At 44.8% G+C, this 20,682-nt stretch overlaps 1 protein-coding gene across 2 annotated transcripts in view; it reads left to right on the top strand.

The window, feature by feature from the left end:
- The window catches only part of ASAH2 (N-acylsphingosine amidohydrolase 2), a 69,613-nt gene that overhangs the window by 8,085 nt on the left and 40,846 nt on the right, over nucleotides 1-20,682 (top strand). Inside the window, exons 1-4 of one of the 2 annotated variants that reach the window (XM_004764108.2) lie at nucleotides 5,932-5,955; nucleotides 6,056-6,232; nucleotides 7,646-7,773; nucleotides 8,917-8,994. In XM_004764108.2, the coding sequence (XP_004764165.1) occupies nucleotides 5,947-5,955; nucleotides 6,056-6,232; nucleotides 7,646-7,773; nucleotides 8,917-8,994 (392 nt within the window). In that variant the 5' untranslated portion in view covers nucleotides 5,932-5,946. Of the gene's footprint in view, nucleotides 1-5,931; nucleotides 5,956-6,055; nucleotides 6,233-7,645; nucleotides 7,774-8,916; nucleotides 8,995-20,682 lie in introns of those variants that run through there. The other variant, XM_004764107.3, reaches the window with a different exon arrangement.

Here is a 20,682-nt window from a genome sequence, read left to right as displayed (position 1 = left end):
GCTCTATTTTTCTAAGCCAGGTTCTTGGCCTTGGCACAGTTGTATTGTCTGCATGGGATCAGGTCACAGGAAGAGAACGTGCTCTTTCAATGTCTGCTCCCATACCGATGAAGGTGACCAAGAAGGGAGTCCGGAGCACCCAGGAAAGTGAGCATTAAATGTCACTATTCGAGGTCACATTCTGTTAGCCTCTCTTAAACAATGCTTCTCCTGTGTCATGAAGCGGCCAGTAACAAGGATGACAAGGGGAGGCCTTGGAGCATTTCTCCAATGTCGCCTCCCCCATCATTGACACCCAAGGAGCAGGGGGCCACAAGTTCTCCCCACTCCTACACTTACAACAAAACTATGAGATGCGTTTTTGTTATCCCCACTTTATGGATAAAATAATGGAGTCTTAGAAGAGGCGAGGAACTTTCCCAAATTCACACAGTCAGCGAATGGTAGAGCTGGGTTTTGAACACACGTATGCCTGGTACCACAGAGCCCTCATGGGTGGGTTCTTAAAAGTGACATTATTCTATTAATGTGGAGGAAAAAAATGCTTTGACCACCTGCTTTTTGCACGGTACTTTGCTGGTCACTTAGGGAGCACATAACCTGAGTTGTAATCCACATTTCCTATGAGCTCACTACCTAGTTGTGGAGAGAAGGAAGGGCCGTAGTAGAAAACACTCTCTGTAACTCATTGGAGTGACGTAGGGTGGTGTGTTCGTTATCTATTACTGAGTAACAAATAGCCCCAGAATACAATGGCTTAAAACAATAGACATAATCGCACCTTTTCTTGGTCAGGAAATCAGGACTGGCTTAGATGTGTGGTTCTGGCTTAGGGTGTCTTGGAATCAAGGTGTTGACAAAGGCTTCAGTCATTGGAAGCCTTGACTAATCCACCTCTAAGTTGATTCCCTTGCATGGCTGCCGGCCAAAGGCCTCTATTCCCCACTTTCTGCATCATCACAGCCCAGAGCAGCTGCTCTCCCCAGAGTCACTACCTCAGGGGGGACGTCACAGTGCTCCTCTTAACCTGGGTCAGAAGTTGCACTTCTAGCCCATTCTGTCCATTGGAAGTAAGTCACCAAGTCACACCAAGGGAGGGGAAAGAAAGCAAAGTGTCCCCTCCGAAAGGGAGGGCTGGCAAGGGACTTGTGGACACACAGTGGTTTAAAACCACCTCAAGGGGACTGGGAAGCAGGGAATAATCTCATGACGGACATGACACGTGAATGGGCAGGATTTTATTTTATTTCAATTCCAGAATAGTTAACAGTATTGTTATATTATTTTCAGGAGTAAAAAATACAGTGCTTCCACAGCTCTGCACATGACTCAGTGTGCACCATAGTGAGCGGGCTGCGCGTGGCCTTGGCCTAGGTCACCCCTCCCGCTGTGGGAACTCTCTGTTTGCTCTCTATAGTTAGGTCTGTTTTTTGGTTTGTCCTTTTTTCCCCCAGTGTGTGTTTGTTTTGTTTCTTCCATTTCACCCATGAATGGACTCATGTGGTACTCCTCTTTCTCTGACTGACTCATTCCACTGAGCATTATGCCTTCTAGATCTGTCCGTGTTGTTGCTGATGGCAAGATTGCATTTTCTTATGGAATATTTTATATATAATGCAATATATGATGTATATATATGCATCTAATGGTGTATTATGCCATATATATAATGGAATATTGTATATATTATATACATATGTATATATATGTACACCACATCTTCTTTATCTGAATGGGAAGAATTTTAAATGGCTAACATGGGGAGAGAGAGCTATCAAATGGAGAGACGGTGTGACAACACGGAGACACAGGGAGGAATGTAGACTGTCTTTGGAAGAGACAGGGATTGCTGCCATTAGGACACATGTGGGCACGTAATGGGGAAGACACCTGGAAGGTATGCTGCTCATAATTGTAGAGGGCCTGGGATGCCAGCTTATTTTGACTCCGGTAAGCACTGGGGATTCTTTGAAAACTTCTGAGTGGAGGAGTAACACGAACCCAATTTTGCTCCAGGATGATGCATCAGGGATGTTTGATGCCAGACTGGGGCAGGAGGTGAGGACACAGATTGGCAGTTTGGTTCCATGAATGCCAAGGCTGTACCGGTGAGGGTCCACGTGGGAAACTGGCAATCATGCTCCGTGTTTCAAACGCAGGAACCCGTGGGAGCTCTCTGGTGCGTCGGAAGGCTGAGCGAACTAGAAAGGGAAACTCGGGTGGCAGGAAGGATTTCAACTCTGCCTGGAAGTTTCTCCTGTGCCACGTGAGGCTGGCACAAAGGTCTTAAATCAGTGGGTGGCAGCGAGACTCCATGGCAGTAGGAGGTCACATTAAATGCTAGTGAGATTCGGGAGTGAGTAGAAATAAAAGCTAACACTGGCGTGGTCCCCACGATGAGTCACACACTGATTACTTCATATGTATGAATGGATTTAATCCTCCAAACATCCGAAGGAGGGAGGTGCTATCATTATGTCATTGGACGGACTGGGAAAGCGAGCTGCAGGGGATCGAGTGACCTGTGCACAAGCAGCCAGCTAGGAAGTGGCTGGGCAGGGTACACCCACGGCCTCTGGACGTCAGCACCCACACTCGCTACCACTACGCTTCCTGCTTTCCCTGAGCGTCGGCTGTGCTTCTCACAGGGAAACGGTAGGGTCATGAGAAGAAACAGGAGACTCAGAGGTGGCCTTTTAGGGGTGGTATCCGAAGGTGGACAGTTGGTTTGCAGAGGCTGTGAAGTCAGCAGTCCACCCAGCATTTGTCCAGCTCTTCTGATTTCTACTTCCCCGTGTGGTCTGAGACCCAACCGGGAAGGCCTTACAATGAACCCACTTCTCTCATCCAGATGAACCCAAGGTCAGGTGTGAAAAATAAACGTAGTGAAACAGGTGCTCTTAGGCTGCTTTAGAACATCTGGTTTTAGGCAGCTTCTCAGTCTCAGCTGTAAGGATTGATGAAATTTCCAGCATGGAATGAAGGTGCGGGAAGATCCCTGAGCAGTGAGGCAGGACAGGAGAACAGAGCGGCTTGCCAGATCTTTCCATGGCAGGAACTCAGGTGTATCGGTATTAGGAAACTGAACACAGAGGGGTGAGCTGTAGACCCTTGGGCAACTTCTTCACTCTGTTCAAACCCTCTCCTCTCCTGAGGTAGGGAACTTACTAATTATAATGGTTACCTGCAGGCATTGTCATTAGATGATTGAGTTTTTCTTCCCTTCTTCTTGAAGTCCCATGTGTTGGACTTCATATTGGAGAGTGTAGTTTAGGATGCAATGGCTGTGAGCTGTTTGTAGTCTTTTTTTTTTTTTAAACATGAGAGCCATAATTTCTCTTTTTAAAAAGATTTTCTTTATTTATTTAACAGAGAGATAGATCACAAGTAGGCAGAGAGGCAGGCAGAGAGAGAGGGAGCCAGGCTCCCCACTGAGCAGAGAGTTTGATGTGGGGCTTGATCCCAGGACCCTGAGATCATGACCTGAGCTAAAGGCAGAGGCTTAACCCAGTGAACACCCAGGCACCCCGAGAGCCATAATTTCCATCTGCTTACAGGCTTGATTCCTGAGAGAATAAGGAGATGTACACTGACTTCTATAATCCTAACATCATAGTTCTCTGGGAATAAAAATGGGTGTAGTACCAGGCTTGTAGTGAGTTTTGTGGTACCCCCTCAGTGACTTTTCCACCCGCTCCCAACAGACACTTCTTCCTTGTGAGTGTCGTCATCACTCTGTGGAAGAAGGTAAAAGAGCAACGAAACATGTGGGCTGGAGTTAGGTTCCACAGAAGCGACATGGAAACTTCTTGGGATGGAGAATGTGGGCTACTTGGTCAGAGAGAGTTAGTCTGGTCATGTCCTATTTCCTCTCCACATTGGCTTGCAATAACCTAACAATCAGTGTTTGGGGCTGGATTGGTTCACAAGACAGGATGGGTCGTAAGGTCTTTGTCATTCAGTGGCCACACGGGTAGATGAGGGTGTGTAACTCTTCACCTAAAACAGAAGAGGTTGGATGGATGCATTTATGTGTGTTGGGTATATGATACCAAAGTTCCTGCCATGCCCTTTTGTTCCGGGGTGTTGTTGGAACTGGCTTGGGCCAGCTCACGAGGGCTGACTGTTAAATGTTCAGGAACTTGCTAAGCTTGTTGTTAGATTTTGGTAGCTTGAAATGGACTGTGGTGGGGGTATTTATACGTCAGAAACTGGTGAACAATTCGAAGGGGGGTGCTTTCATTTCTGTCTGTGTGACAGCTTCTCAGCACACCGCCGTCTGTGCCATTCTCGAGGTAGACAGGATTGCGAGTCAGAAAAGGCCTTCTTGTTTTGCTAAGCCAGATTTGGATTCAGAATCCTTCTCAACAGCTACCAGTAAGTAGAACTGGGTCCACAAGTAAGTGGTATTCACCGTCCCTGCCAGAGGGGAGATTTCATCCCTGTGCCTGGTATTAGGTGATAGTGTCCTACGTCGAGGAAGGTTGGTTTGGGTTTGACACTTAAAAAAAAAATTTTGTTTATTTATTTGAGAGAAAGTGAGTGCACAGGGGCAGGGGCAGAGGGAGAGAATCTTCAAGCAGACTCCCTGCTGAGTGTGGAGCCCAACCAGAGGCTCGATCTCAGGACCCTGAGATCATGACCTGAGCTGAAACCAAGAGTTGGACACTGAACTGACAGGTGCCCCGTGAGATCATTTTAATGATTTTTGGCCTAAAAAAAGTCAGAACATCTTTTCCACGATAATACCAACTTTCAGATTGGAGCTGATGAAAGCAGGGTCAGAAACAGGTGCCGGACACCATTAGCGATTTCTCTCTGTCATTTTCTCAATGTGTCTATGCCCCATAAGCACATGTTATCACACATGATGAGATGTTCACCGGCTGATGGGTTCAGTGCGCACTCCCCGGTCTCTCTGTGCGTTATCTCCTGCTCCACAGTGAGTCATCTGGAAAACTCGGGCCTAAACCTACACTCGTCCTGTCCTTTCTGTGGCTCCGGAATCCCAGGGGGCCAGGCTGGGTGATTCCAACTGAGGTGAGAACAGCCGTCCCACACCTTCCTGCTGTGTCGTGAGGTGGGACTCCCGGGCTGCCTGAGGCTGCGGGTGTTGGAAGGCTTCCTGAGGTGAAGGGTCAAAGGGTCTGAGGGGTCGGCAAGCTGGTGCTGACGAGAGGGTTCCTTTCCACACAGGGTGTCCCCACAGGGCTGCTGGGGTGTCCTTACATCATGGCAGCCGGCTTCCCTCAGACCAGTAGGTGTGACCCCATGTGTCTGGTGTGGAGTTCTTCATTTTGGGCCAGGAGGCAGTAAAGAGGCCTGGACACACTCCATTCATGCTCTGTTCACTTCTCCCTGTGCATTGCCTGACCAGCTCAGGCTCTTCATTTTAAGCCTCTGATGGAAGATAACGTCTTTGAAAGGTAGTTTTCCTCGCTGACACCCGTCACTCTCTCTTTCCCTTCCCAGAAACATGTTTCTTCATGGCACTCACCCCTGCATGATCTAATGTAATAAGACACACTTCTCTGTTTGCTCGTTTCTCTCCCATTAAGAAAAAACGCTTGGTCAGGGTAGGAACCTCACCTATCCCTAGTGCTCAGACCAGTGCTTGGACACTAACACTACATGTGGAATAATGAATAGGAAAGTGCACTCTTTCTTTCGCGACACAGATCTGGATTGTGGCCCTGCTCCTTATGAGAGCAGTGGGCACGGTATTTATCTTCTGGACGCTTCCGTGTTCTCAGCTGGAAGCTTAAAAATACCTACTTGTTGGGGTTGTTACAAAGATTCTAAAACAACGTAATGTGTGTGATACCCAACCCGGTGCTTACACAGAGCGAGGAGCCATGAAACGTCTGCCGTGGCAGGGACCCTTGGTGTTGACGTTGTTACCATGGCAACACACTCCCCCCTAGAGGGAAGGGCCTCCCGCCAGGCATGTCATTGGTAGGGACTGGCGATGAGCCTCTTCCGAGCCTTTTCCATAGTGAGCTGTTCTGTTATCCCTCTTCTTAGTTCTAATTTTTTGTTTTCTTTTCTCCGGTAGGTCCTGAACAGACTGCAGAGTAAATACGGCTCCCTGTACAGAAGGGACAATGTCGTCCTGAGCGGCACTCACACTCACTCGGGGCCAGCGGGGTTTTTCCAGTACACTGTATTTGTCATCGCCAGCGAAGGGTTCAGCAATCGAACTTTTGAATACATGGTCACTGGCATTGTGAAGGTAGGCACAGAGGGTGCAGGAGTGGTGTGCTGTGATACGGAGAGAGTCCTTCTAGGATCTCGGGCTGCGCATCTTTGCTCCTACCTCGCCCTCGTTCCTGACTCCCATGTAGCTTCTGGTCTCCCAGGCACCCACCGATGGAGAGAGGACAGTTCTCTGCAGGAAGCCTCATGCCATTGTCTAAAGCGATGGTCATAACCTTTGTAACGCAGAGGGCCCCATGCGGTCTGTTCTCTGTGCTAAGTCACACGGAAAGGAGCCCATCAAGGAACCTAAAGTAATTACGAGTAATTGTAATCTTGCCTCCTATTTCCCAGATAGCATGACGGGGGATCCTATTTCCACGCACACCCTCAGTGCTTACCCACATCCTCAATGGTCGCTGCAGATGACATGGTGCTCCCAGAACGCCCAGACCCCCTGCTGTTGCTGGCTTGGGTGCCTCTTTCTCCTCTCTCCCCAGCTCTCACACAGGAGCCTTTCTAGTGTGCTCCTCACGCTTTTGCCTTTGAAATGTAGTCTCTCTCTACTTTTTCTCAGGAAGCTACTCTCTAAGCCTGGCAACCTAGTCGGCAAAAGCAGACATGTCTTTTTTTTTTTTTTTTTTTTTAAGATTTTATTTATTTAATTGAGAGAGTGAGAGTATGAGAGAGAGAGAGAAAGAGAGAGAGATCATGAGCAGGGGGGAATGGGTAGAGGGAAAAGCAGAGCAGGGAGCCCAATGTGGGACTTGATCCCAGGACCCTGCAATCACCTGAGCCGAAGGTGGACGCTGAACTGACTGAGCCCCCCAGACATGTCTTTACAGCAATGTTTTCTAGATTCTGCCCCGCAGTTCATGACTGGCTGCGTGAAATCAATTTCGTGGGTTGCAATACGACCTGAGATCAGAGATCAGATCAGAGAGTATCATGGTGCCAAACACATCATAAGGATGTAGTTCATCTTGTGGATGTCTGTTTTAGGATGCACATGTTGAGGGATATTAAGCTGTGATGAAGAATATATTGCTTATTGTGGTTTTGAGTTAGAAAAGTTCCAAAACACTTTGCCTCAGAGAGTGGGGTGGATGGAGTAGGTATGGAGGGGAAACGCCTACATGTTACCAATTCTGGGCCAGTGCTGGGGGAGTCGCTCCCTGTTTGGCCTCCTGAACCTGAGGACGGTGCCTAACACGGGCGCGCTAAGACACTCGGCTTCCCATCGGCGCGAGCTCCTGAGTTCCCAGCAATTCTGTGTCTCAGCCCCAAGGCCAACTGCGCACCCCCAGAGTGACCAACCCTCCCTAGCTGGGGCAGCTTGGAGACCAAGAAAACTGTCCACAGCACCCTTCTCTTTGTATTGACTAAGTCCGTACCCCACCAGGATTTCTAAATTCACAACTCACTTGCACTCTCTCTCTTTAACCCACAGAGCATCGAGATGGCGCACAGAAATATGAAACCAGGCAAAATCTTTATCAACAAAGGAATTGTGGAAGGTGCCCAGATCAACCGAAGCCCTTCTTCCTACCTTCAGAATCCTGAGTCAGAGCGAGCCAGGTGAGGGGATGATTGGAATCAGATCATGTGTTTCCTTTAGGCGTCGGTCACAAAATCTAAGAACACAGTTGTTCCTCAAGGAATGGGGAAAGATCCTGAAGGAGTATTACAACTAAGATAAATTTGAAGCATGCTTAGAGTTTAAGAGTGGCAGAAATACCAAGTCAGTACCTGCACACAAGTCTCGGTGCTTTGCTGGCTGTTGGGGGAGGGCAGGTATCAATATCAATGTCGAAAGGACCACCGGCTTTGAAATCGGGCACGACTCGGGTCTTATCTCAACGTGATCTTTTCCTAACCGTGTGACCTTTGGTTATTTACTTGTTCCTAATCTATGGGCTCTCAGCCTCTTCTGTAAAGTGGAAATAAAAGTGTGCGCAACGTATATTTGTTAAATTAACGAATAGCTCCTTTTATTATGTCATTCAGAAGAAATCATCTTCTTCCAGGAGACTGTGGCAAGAGAAAGGTCATAAAAGGATAAAACTGGAATGAAAAGCAAGAAATAAAACTAGCAGAGTTGAATGGAACAACGAAGGGAGATAGTTATTTGTCTTTTTCTTTAACGTGCTGAACCAGGTCTGCAACAGACGAGAAGCACTTGCCTACTACAGTGTAGGAAAAGAATATTTCTGTTTTGATTTGACCGCTTAACCTTTTACATTTGTCTGTGTACTTTTCAGTAGATTTCAAAGGAGCTGACTTTTAGAAAACGTAATCTGACACCCACTGAAAGGACATGAAAGAACTGCTTTATGCTGCAGGTCACGAATGCTTTTGATTTTGCATAGTCCCTGCTATTTTTAAGAGATTCCATTAGAATTTAATCTGAGTAGAAATTTCAAAGGCAGATCCTTTTTGTAAGAAATACCAGTATGTTATCGAAGATCACGTGTACGACATAGAGATGTACACGTCACCTCTCGTTGGCTGGCCTGATGCCTCTGACTCTGGTGGCGTTTGCAAACCATTTCTTTAGACGAGGAATGGGGTCCCGGGTGTGGTTCGTGAGACTGTCAGCCTGTTAGGGCGCCTGGCTTATGGAAAGGTATTTTGGTTTCTGTGTCAGCTTTTACTGCTAGTCACACAGGAGGGCCAGGCTCTGATATAGAAGTGACTGAGTTTCTTTGTTTGGCCGACTAGGTATTCTTCAAATACTGATAAAGAAATGGTCGTCCTAAAAATGCAAGATTTGAATGGAGCTGAACTGGGCCTTCTCAGGTACTCTGTTCACCTTTTTTTTTTTTCTTTTTGGTTTTCATTCTGTCTGGATAACTTTCCTGAATCCTGCAGAGGGGAAGTGGGGAGGGAGAGACTAGAATCGTGGCAGAAGGGGCTGAGAATCTGTGGAGTGGTTAAGAGTCCAGAGGTGGAAATCCGACCCATCTGGGATCCAGCCGGGGACCCCGGGGCAAGGCTCTCAGCCTCCCAGGGCTCAGTTCCACAGCAGGAAAACAGGGTTAGTTAAAGGACGATGTAAATGAGGTAACTGTGTGCAGAAAGCAGCATAGCATCTGGCGTGTGATGTAAGAATTCAGTCAATGCTAGTGCTTATTCCTTTCTCATGACGTCATATATGGGACTTCCCTCCCGTAATGAGATGCACCACTCTCTCTGGGTAAAATGAGAAGATGCTCTAACCGACCAGGCATGGGCTGGTGGGTTCAAGATGATTTACTTGTGTTTTCCTACAAGAAAGAAGTGACATCTAACGAAGGACAGTGCTAATTAGTGATGGAAGCAGAATTGAGGCAAAACTACAGCTTGGCATGGATTTGAGTCCCGTTTTATATGTAAGAAAACATGGATTTTGTTTTCTTCAAAAAGAAGGTATTTGAATTCACATGTGAATTTGGTCCCTGCAATCGGAGAGTCTCGGCTACTGGATGGGTAACAGTGCCGATGCCTTGACATGCGGATTCCAAGTGATCGAGGATGCCCAGTGGGAGCACAAGATGGCGCACGGGCCCTGCGGTTAAGTGGCCTGGGGTCACTCTGGGTTCTCATTGTGATGAGCTATGTAACTTTGGCTAAGTTACTTAACTGCTCTAAGTCTTGATTTTCTTACTTTCAAAGTGAGGGATAAGGTGAGCCCTTGAAATGTTGCTAATAAGTGTTAGTGAAGGCAGTATGTGAAAGTTTCTATGGAAGTCAAATTCACAGTTAATTAAAAGTAATAAGTAATAAGAGGTGAATGAAAACATGAAAGACCATCACCAGGACTGGCCCTGTAACTAGTTGGGGGGCAGCCTGGTGGTGCAGTGTTCTAGTGTTCACATAGGTTTTAGGACTTGAGTTCAAATCCTAACTTTCTACTTACTAACCCTGAGGCCTGGGGGAAGTAACTTACCTACTTACACCTCAGCCATTCCATTTGAGACTGGGAATTCCATTGAAACGCAGAGGATCATTTCAAGACTAAATGAGGTAATACTTGGGAAGAACGCCATTACTGGCTTATCAGAGTGCTTGACATTCTTAGCAGCTGGAGTTACTTCTTTGGGTTTCAGGTGAGGTCGCTAGAAAGTCCCTGATAAAATAGTCTTTATTTTCCAGGCTGACATAATAGGAGTCATCCATCCATTAATGATTAATTCATCTACTGATCAGTGCCCCTGGCCCGGTGTTTCACTCAATAGACTTTCTGAATGTCAGGGCTACGACTCTGTGCTAGGGGTATGAATAAGGCATGGTCCCTATCTTGAAGGTCCCATCCCCGACCAGTGGAATGATTAGAGGCAGGGGACAGAGACAGACAGATAAGGAATCATAACATAAATCCCATGGTCACGAATGTTACCACCTGGGCATGAATAAATGCTGTGGGAATGTGACGGTGCTGGCACTAATGCGGGAGCAACACGGAAGGCTTCATAGAGAAAATGACGTTCACATTGGATCTGAAGGACCCGAGGGATTTCTCACGGAGTCCTGAAAACATGGTGAGCTGTGAGGCGAGAGTATGGGTGACTCTCAGACAGGGGGCTAGGGATGGACCTGAAAAGGTGAGCTAGTTCCAGACTGTGAGTCACGCTGGTGGGATATTTGGTGCAGAGACCATCAGGACACAAGCATGTCATCTGTGACTAGTTAGAGAATTCCACATTTATTGGCAGAAGGACCATTATTCCTTATCGTTTTAGCCTAACTCCTGGAAGGATGACTGAGACCATTCATGATTCCCTTTTATTAGTTTCCGAATCATTTAGCAATGCCGACGGAAAGCTAAAACATGTTATCCTTTTGCCAGATGTTCTTGCTTCCTTGCATCTGACTATATAACATGTCTAGAAGTCTCAGGGTCAACTGTCAAGGTTATAACAGCTCTCCTCCATCTGCTAGGCGCAACACAGTGCAATAACTTTCTATTGTTTTTGTATTTGCCATATGTTTTCCGTGATGTAATTGCTCCTGCAATTGCCTCTTACTGCATCTTGATAATTGGTCTTTGAATGCATTAAAAGTGATCCAAAGCATAAGGTCAAGTCTGGGCTGCTCAGTAACTCAGCCACCACATGTAGGTGCCTGCTGTTAGGCAGACTCCCAAGGTAGGAGGAGTCTGAATCTCAGATTTGCAGAGCATGGGTATCATCTAATTCAAAGGTCAGCTATGGCCTTAAGTCTGCCCTGGGTACCTACTATGTGGCATGCAGGACTTCCCAGTCCTTGGAATGGTGCATTTCCTGACTGTGAAATCAGGAATCAAATACCTTGGAACCAAATCCCCATGCCTGTGCTCCTTGAGCAAATCCCTTAAATTCTCAGACACTCAATTTCCATATTTTTCAAATGTGGATATAATATCTTCAGCCCATTAGTTACTCATTTGTTCATTAAATATTGTAGAATGTATATGTCCTGAACTCAGCTAGCACTATAGATACATTGATGAGCAGAAATAGATGGGAGTTGTTGCCCTTGTAGAATTTATAATCTCCTGGTAGAGACAAAAGGTATCCAAATAGTCATACAAATAATTATAATTGGGTTATAACTGTATGATTGTAAAATTATAATTGGGTTAAGTGTTATGAAAGGAAGGTATGTGCAGCTCTCTTAAGACTTGACCTGGTCAGGGAGACTGGGAAAAGATTCCTTAAGAAAGTGGCAATGGAGCTAAAAACCAAAGAAAGGATGAGAATTAAAGTGCAAAATGGGGGAGCTGGCTGCAGGTGGTGGTGGTGAAGGAACATTTAACATAGATGGAGAAGCATGTGCAAAAGTCCTGTGGTCCATTTGAGGTCCACCTCACAAGTAGGAGGTGATAGAAGGTCTGTGTGGTTGGAGTGCGGGGGAGAAAGTGTAGTGAGTTAAAGTGAGTAGTAGAGATTAAATGTTATGATAAAGGTTTTGGTCTTTACACCAGGAGGAAGGGAAAATCATTAAAGTGTTTTAAGTTGGGGTTGGGAGATGGAGGCTCTTGAAGGGTTAGGAAGAGTGGTGACCTGAAAAATGGGATAGAATTATATGTGTGAACCTATTGCATAAGTCATTGAGTTCTTTGCATTCATAAGGGCACCATTTGCTTTTCTTGGCCTGTCTATGCCAGGAAAGTGCTTCTTTTTGCTTGATGCTATCTCATGCAGAAACAGTAAATGATTTGTCTCCAGATGTGGAGGTCATGTTTGGGACATTCTGAATTCTTAATTAAAATGGAAGTTGAGTGGCATTCACAAAATCCACTTTGGGGCAGCTCTAGAAGGCACCCCAAAGAAGGAGTCTGTCCTCCAATGGAAAACACAACATTAAGTCTTGAGAGATCCTATTGGAACAGGACACCATGGGTGAGAGGGAACTCTGAAGAGAGAAAACCAGCTGAGGTTTCAAATGTCTGCACCCATAGCAAAGTCATAAGTGTGGACAGATAATCTGAAGGGCAGCTCTGGTTGGTGGTGAGCCACTTCTCCCAGTAGCCCTCACGCCTGAGGCTCTGGGTGCTAGCAGGGTGGGATCTTGGGGTGTGTGAGGGGCCAGGCTCATTTTCCTCAAGCTCCAGGCACCAGCACAGGCTTGATCTCCCTGCTCTTCCCTGTCTGCCCTGTCGGGTTCTCCTTCAGCTTGTAGGAGGGTCACGGACTCTCCTCTTCCTTTTCTTATCTTGTCAGCCCTGTTGGGCTCTGTCTGGCATGGCTTCTCATCACCAGAGCTGTGAGGAAGGTCTAAGCAAATTTCTGAATGATTGCTCAACTCCCTTGTGTTTTATACACTGAAGACCCTCTTATGCTGGCAGAAAGGGGTGGTGTAAGGGGGTTCTTTCTAAAGTGCTTTTTTGTTTTTTGTTTTTTGTTTTGACAGAGAGAAAGGTCACAAGTAGGTAGAGAGAGGGGGGGAAGCAGGCTCCCTACTGAGCAGAAAACCTGATGTGGGGCTCGATCCCAGGATCCCGGGGTCATAATAATATCTTCTTGTTCATAATAATAATAATATTTCATGACCTGATCCGAAGGCAAAGGCTTAACCCGCTGAGCCACCCAGGCACCCTGAGGGGTTTCTTTCAAGGTGTATGTTACAAAACAACAGGATGATTTGTTCATCCTATTTGAATAATTGGTGTACACACTTAGAGAAGCCCGATTTATGACATTAAGCTAATTTATTTGGATGATGGTGACTTATAGAACTTGGTTGTAGGGTGTGTGTGCATGTGTAAATCTTCTCTACCATCTGTGAGCATGACTTCTTGAATAATCAGGTCTGTCTGTTCTGCCTTCTGTGTTCCCCCCTCAGTCTCTTCACCCCACTCACGGAGCAAACATGGAACGCTCCGTGACTGCCCTTTACCAGTCATTCTGGACTTCTCCTTTCTCCACTTCCTCTCATCTTTGTTGGTACAAATACCTTCTCCATTTGCATCAACTCTGGTTTGCGAAACCCCGCTCTCTGTTACTATGTCCTGAATTTCTTCTTCCTGTTCCGCCTCAGCCATGTTGAGGCCGTCTTTTTGTTCCAACTTCCTGTCAGCGCACTTGTGCTGCTCCTCTCTGGTGGAGGATGGGCTTCGGGCTGTGTGGGGAGTGATTGTCCTGCATCTGGTCTGTCCCTGTTTAAAGTGAAGCTCCCTACTAAGCACTCTTTGATGACAAGGGTGATAATAGCTGACTGGTGACAGAGATAAATCATGCTTGTTAATTTGAATTGTTAAATTTAAAAGATTAAAACCCCAAAGTTTATAGGGGTGCCTGGGTGTCTCAGTCGGTTAAGTGGTTAAGCATTCAACTCTTGATTTTGGCTCAATTCATAATCTCATGGTCAAAGGATCAAGTCCTGTGTTGGGCTCCACACTGGGCATGGAGTTTGCTTAGAGTCTCTTCTGCCCCTCCTTCTATCCCTCCTCCCCGCCCCCACTCACATCTGTGCGCCCCCCACCATAAGTAAATAAATCTTTTAAAAAAGAAAGTTTACAAAACTCGGAAACCAAAGCCCATAAAACCGGTTGTCATAACTGGCTGAAGGCATTGGACTTACTTGATTGTTGGATTTCTGGAATGTTCCTAACCTGAAGAGATTTGGGGGACTATTCCTTTTTTATTCCAAGTATACTTTTTTTTTAAAGTATAAAAATAATATGTACTCACCATGGAAAAATTAAAAAAAAATATATATATAGGCAAATAGAAAGAGAGAAAAGTTAACTCCAAATTTTATTTCCCAAAGTCAATCATGGCTTATATTCAGGTACATTTTCTTCTGCCCAATTCCCAGCATAAAACATAAAATAAAAAACAAGCTTGTCTAAAGGGTCATTGTGGGGGCACCTGGGTGGCTCAGTCGTTAAGCATCTGCCTTCAGATCAGGTCATGATCCCAAGGTCCTGGGATTGCGGCCCCACATCTGGCTTCCTACTCAGCAGAGATCCTGCTTCTCCTTCTCCCTCTGCACCTGCTTCTGTTCCCTCTCTCGCTTTGTCTCTGTGTCAAATAAATAAAAAAACAAACTAAAAATAATAATTAAAAAATTTTTAAAAAGTTCATTCTGTAGGGCGCCTGGGTGGCTCAGTGGGTTAAGCTGCTGCCTTCGGCTCAGGTCATGATCTCAGGGTCCTGGGATCGAGTCCCGCATCGGGCTCTCTGCTCAGCAGGGAGCCTGCTTCTCTCTCTCTCTCTGCCTGCCTCTGCCTCTCCATCTACTTGTGATTTCTCTCTGTCAAATAAATAAATAAAATCTTTAAAAAAAAAAAAAAAAAGTTCATTCTGTAAAAGTAGATACTCATGCTGAGCACTAGAAGTTTTAAAATACTGTGAGAAATATTAACAGTGTCTCTCCATGGGCTACTAAGTGTGTGTGCGTGTGTGTGTGTGTGTTTTGTAGTGATCCTCTTTAAATCTAGTAATAATTTTATTTTTGTCTTAAAATCTTTGTATTCTCATGTTAGCATCACTAACTCAGCTCTCTACAGGCTAGAATTTGCAGGTATATTTTTCTATCATTTTCTTTCAACTTTTATTTGTTCTTACATTTTAGAGGTGTCCCTAATGAGTATCGTATAGCTTTATTTATTTCTTACTTTGACAATCTTCATTGTTTCATAAGTGAGTTTAGTCTATTTTTAGGAATTGTGATTCTTACATATCTACACTTTGGGGATATCTTTTCATTTTGTGCTATTTGTCTCTCTTTTTCAATTTTTTTTCTCCCTCTCTTATCCTTTTAAGATTGATAGACATTTAAAAAATATCTCTGAGTGGAAGATTTTAGGGGCACCTATGGGGTCTAGTCGGTTAAGTGTCTGCCTTTGGCTCAGGTCATGATCTCAAGGTGCTGGGATCAAGGCCTGTATCAGGCTCCCTGCTCATAGGGGAGCCTGTGTCTCCCTCCCCTGCTCCCCCTGTTTGTGCGCTCTCTCTTTCTGTATCAAATAAGTAAATAAAATCTTTTTAAAAAATAATGGAATATAATAATTTCCAAGGATGGTGGCAACAAAAACTCTTATCACATCTATTCTGTACAAAGTGACCTCGATAGGACCCATGAAAACAAGGACAGGCTTTCTCCAGCCCTTGAATCTTGGCTGGCTGTGGGATCATTTTGCTTAATAGATGGAGGCAGGGGGGACCCGGTGGCAGGGTTGGGGTAACTTTTTGCCTTTTAATGGGCTTTATTTTTTAGGCCAGTTTTAGGGTCCCGACAAAATGAAGCAGAAAGTGCAGAGATTTTTCCATATACCATCTGCCTGTCCTTTCCCCCATCAACATCTGGGACCAGAGGGCTATACATCGTAAATTCAGTGAACTACATGGATACATCATTATCACCCAAAGTCCATAGTTTACATCAGACTTCACCCTTGGGGTGGTATCAAGTGTTTTTTATTTTATTTTTAATTTTTAAAAAAGATTTTATTCATTTATTTGACCGACAGAGATCACAAGTAGGCAGAGAGACAGGCAGAGAGAGAGAGAGAGAGGAGGAAGCAGGCTCCCTGCTGAGCAGAGAGCTTGATGCGGGATTTGATCCCAGGATGCCGAGATCATGACCTGAGCCGAAGGCAGAGGCTTTAACCCACTGAGCCACCCAGGAGTCCCTCAAGTGGTTTTTAAAATCTCCTCTCTTTTGTTCATGTATTTTAAAATATTTCAACAATAAACAAGAAACAAAAAGGGGAGGAAAATTAAAAATCACCTGATAATTCTGGGACAGGATAGCGTCTATTACCATTTTGTTACATAGCTTGTTAGATCTTTCCCTAATCATATCCATACATTTTTTTACTTGAAAAAGTGAGACTTTGTATGCCATTGGTAGCTTTTTCATCTAGAAGTACCTTATGAGTACCTTTCAGTGCTACTAAGTATTTTTTAAAGTCACCATTTTAAATGGCTGTGTGGTAGGCCATTTTATGTATGACAAGGTACTCAACAAATAGGCGATCATTTGATACTTAGTTTACAGTTTTTGCCATCATAAATGCAATGCGATAAGCATTCCAAAACAGATATCTTGTATATTTGCAAGTGATTTCCTTAAGCTTGAATTCCTAGAAGTGTGATTTCTGGGCTCAAAAGGACTGCTGGTTTTTACCCCTTTTCTTGTAAGTGGCCAAGCGGCCCTCTGGAAGGTTTCTGCTCATTTTCACTCCTGTTACCCAAACATGAGTGGGGTGTTGTTCTCCGTGTTTTTGTCCATCTTTGTATTATCCTGCTCTCCGATTATTCTGAATAATAGATCCCCAAAGCCAAATCACTTCTGTCTTCCTTTCAGTTCCTTCAGTTCCTGGTTCATTAGGCTCGAATTTTAGAAGATATTTTCTGGGCCGTTTCTTGTTCTGCCTTTGTTGATTGCTTCATCGTGCCATTTAGGATAGAAGAATTTTGATTGCAGTGACTTACTGGGACCTCCCGAAACCAGCTATCTCCCCAATAACGTTTTGAGAGGGTCATCTGGGACTTTTGAATGAAAGTCCCAGATGACAATAAAAATATTAAAATATATTAAAATAAGAATATAAAAAATACAATAAAAATAGCAGAGAATGGAAGAGAGATGGTAGAAAGATTTTTCGGAGATGCTGGCCACCGAGTTCACCTGTAACTTCAGAAAGGCTCCCCTGACTACAGCTCATGGTCTTGCTTTCATACTGAGCAGTCTGGTTCCTATTCACTGCGTCTGCTTGTTTAAAAATTCAACTAGTATAAAGCAATGAAACACTCTTTCCTCTCCTTTCCAGATACTTTGTAGTGGGGCAGGGTGAAGACTGTAAGGGAGGGGAAAAGGAGTGTGTGGTTTAGGGTAATTTGCTCCATGAGTCACAGCAGACAGACCATGAAATTCTAGTGGCTTAACCTGTTAAGGACTCGAAATGTGCACATTTCCCCCCCCCACAAAGTCCCATAAAATTTGGGTGGTCGTTTTGCTTTGGTGTGATTGGCCAGAGCTCTTCACAGGTCCTATCCTGCTAGTGAGATGGGGAAGTAGACGACTCTGGGTATTTGGTAAGCCCTTACATTTGTGCCACAGGAGGGCAAGGTTTCTTCCTTTCATTAGTTCATGTGTGTGTGATGTGGGTTGAATATACCCAGGTCCACATGCACCCTATGTTTTAGTGTTGTCTTAATCTTATCACACACACATGCACACACACAGAGCTTTGCATCTTTTTCCCCCTTCTCATGACCATCATCGTCATCAGCTACAGCAGCGGGGTCAGGATTAGAACCATCCTTCTCATCATAGTGGTAATCCATTCCATTCCTTGTGGAGATCATTGATTGTGTTAAGCACTGTAGATGTGCTTACTTGTTCCTTTGGTTGTCAAATGGGCGGCAAATACTACAGTTATCATTATTCTACAGAAATGAACACTGAGGTTCCACTAGATTAAACAATTTGTGTCTGAGTCTAGAGCTAGTACTCTAGCTGCTAAAACATAGGGCCTCTGTAGCACTTTCTTAAGGAGGTCCTAACACATTCTTATAGTCTGACTGGCTTAAAGCAATAGAAATTGATTCTCTCGCATGTCTAGAGGCCAGAAATCCAAAATCAGGTGGCAGGGTTGGTTTCCCCTGGATCCTCTCAGGGAGATTCTGCTCCATGTGTTCCCCAGCTTCTGTTGTAGACCCTTCTCTTCACATCGCCTACTTCTCGATGTCTCAGGGCATCTCTCTATTCCTTTCCTCTTGGTATGAGGACACCAGTCACTGGATGTAAGACCCAACCCAGGCCAATATGATTTCATTTGTTCTTTCCCTTGTTTATATCTCTAAAGACTATTTCCACATAAGGTCACGTTCTGAGGATCTGATGGACGTGAATATGGTGGCGGAGGGGGGCGCTGTTCAACCTACTACAGCTTCCTATATTGTATTTACCCCAAAGGATCCCATACTATTATATATCTTCGTGAACACTACCTTTGAATGGATGTACAATATTCTCCTTCCCCATTGGTGGACATTTAAGTTGGAGAGGGCTGCCATTAGTGCAGAAGACCTTCGTGCCCAGCATACACAGGCGTTCCCTTCTCTGGGCTGACTGAGGTGCCGAGCTCCGTGAGCCAGGCAAGGACTGGATTTCAGCCTCTGTTTACCCCTTTGGAACACATCCCTATGTAAAGTACAGCATTCATGCTGGACGTGATGGCCCAGTTGGAAGAAATGGCACTTAGGGCGGGTTTGTTACTGTTTTAGAATACAGAAGCAGCTCCATTTTTGCACCTGGCTTTTCTTTTTCTGTTGTGGAGTAAGAAGTGCGGAGTGTCTGAATTAAAAGAGGCCCTAGAAAATGCCTCAGTGACCCAGGAGGAGAGAATACTTAGAATAGTCTATATTAATTTGCTCCATATTGAGTCACAAAGCATAGTCAAAATTTATTACTGTTCAGTCTTAGGAAACAGAGACCCAGAAATTTTAACTAACGGTGCTACAGACTGGGATAAAATCTCAAACCTCTGACCTTCCCTGGTACCTTGATTGTATCCTACTACCCCCAGAAGGCCCTGCTTTAGCTGTGACCTAATCATTATTTAGAAGTGTTTATTTTATTTTATGAAAGATTTTATTTATGTATTAGAGAGAGAGAGAGAGAGCACATGAGGAGGGGGAGCAGCAGGCAGAGGGAAGGGGAGGAGGAGACTCCCCGCTGAGCAGGGAGCCTGATGTGGGGCTTGATCCCAGGACCCCGGGATCATGATCTGAGCTGAAGCAAGATGCTTAATGACCAAGCCACCCAGGTACCCCTTTAGAGTTGTATTAATAGGGGCATATATATCCTTTTATATCCATATTCTAACTTCTTTTGAAACCACTTTCACCTTTCTTTCTCTCTTTTGAACTCTGCTTTGAAGAACGTTTTTTTTGACCAGATAAAATAACTTGTGAGTGCAGCTTTCTTAAACTAAGAATGATTGCTTTTCTGTGTAACTTTATAAAAATTCATCTATTGCCATAGTACTTTGGTTGCTGTGACAAGCCTGATATTTCATTAGCACATATTCTAAAGGCCAGAAGAGGAAATATATTGCATCTTCCTATTCTGAAATATCAAATAACTTTTTCAAATACTTTTTTTTTTTCAGTTTCATAGAGAAAAAGATTCCGTTAATTTTCTAAGGCCTGAAATAAATGAAAGTAAACACATGAAATCAATAAGAATTCAAGTCTTTAGTCTAATTAACAGGTCACAATTTTCAGCATTTGTTTTCTCTCCAGATATTATTGTTCCTTGGTGGTAGGGGACATATCTGATTCCTCTCTGTGTTCATTGGGGTTTAACACAATCCAACCACACGCTTGTCTACTCATAAATTCATGCCGATTGAATAATTAGAACAATTGCCATGTCATGTCTCCCCGCCCTTACCCATTCTGCTATGGCCAGATGAACTATCCATCCTCCAAACCCGCTATGCCCCTTCCCATCCCCATGCCTTTGCTACGAATGAGTTTTCTCCAGTGATCCCCTTGCCAAGTTCCTACCCATCTCTAAAGACCCAGCTCAGATGTCCCCTCTGCTGTGAAGCATTCCTCAAGGACAAGATGACGCCTTGTTCATCTCCGTGTCTCCAGCGCCTGGCACAGAATCAAAGTTAATGAAATGTTTACTCAATGAGCCAGTGAATGAAACAGAGGAACAGAGCCAGTATCCCATGACAGATAAGAACTTGGGCTTTGTGATCTGACAAACCTGCATATTCATGGACCTGTTTCTTGACTTACAACGGAGTGACCTTGGTCAGATTACTGCCTCATTTGGAGAGGTCACTTCCTTAGCTGTACAGTAAGGACAATGATAGCATCTGACTCAAAGCATTCTTGTTAGAACGAAATGAGATCCTGAGCATAAAATCCTTCACCTAATCAGTGCTAAATGATAGCCATTGTTGACAAAATTGTCCGGCAGGTTTCCTTCACACTGGAGAGGTTGCAGTCTGGCCGAATGTGGCTGACCCCGCAGTCCTATCAGACACAAGCATTT

The sequence above is a fragment of the Mustela putorius genome, unplaced genomic scaffold (assembly GCF_011764305.1).
Source record: "Mustela putorius furo isolate JIRA1106 unplaced genomic scaffold, ASM1176430v1.1 tig00000577_pilon_pilon_pilon, whole genome shotgun sequence".
NCBI lineage: Eukaryota > Metazoa > Chordata > Mammalia > Carnivora > Mustelidae > Mustela > Mustela putorius.
This window is presented reverse-complemented; position numbering and strand designations above follow the sequence as displayed.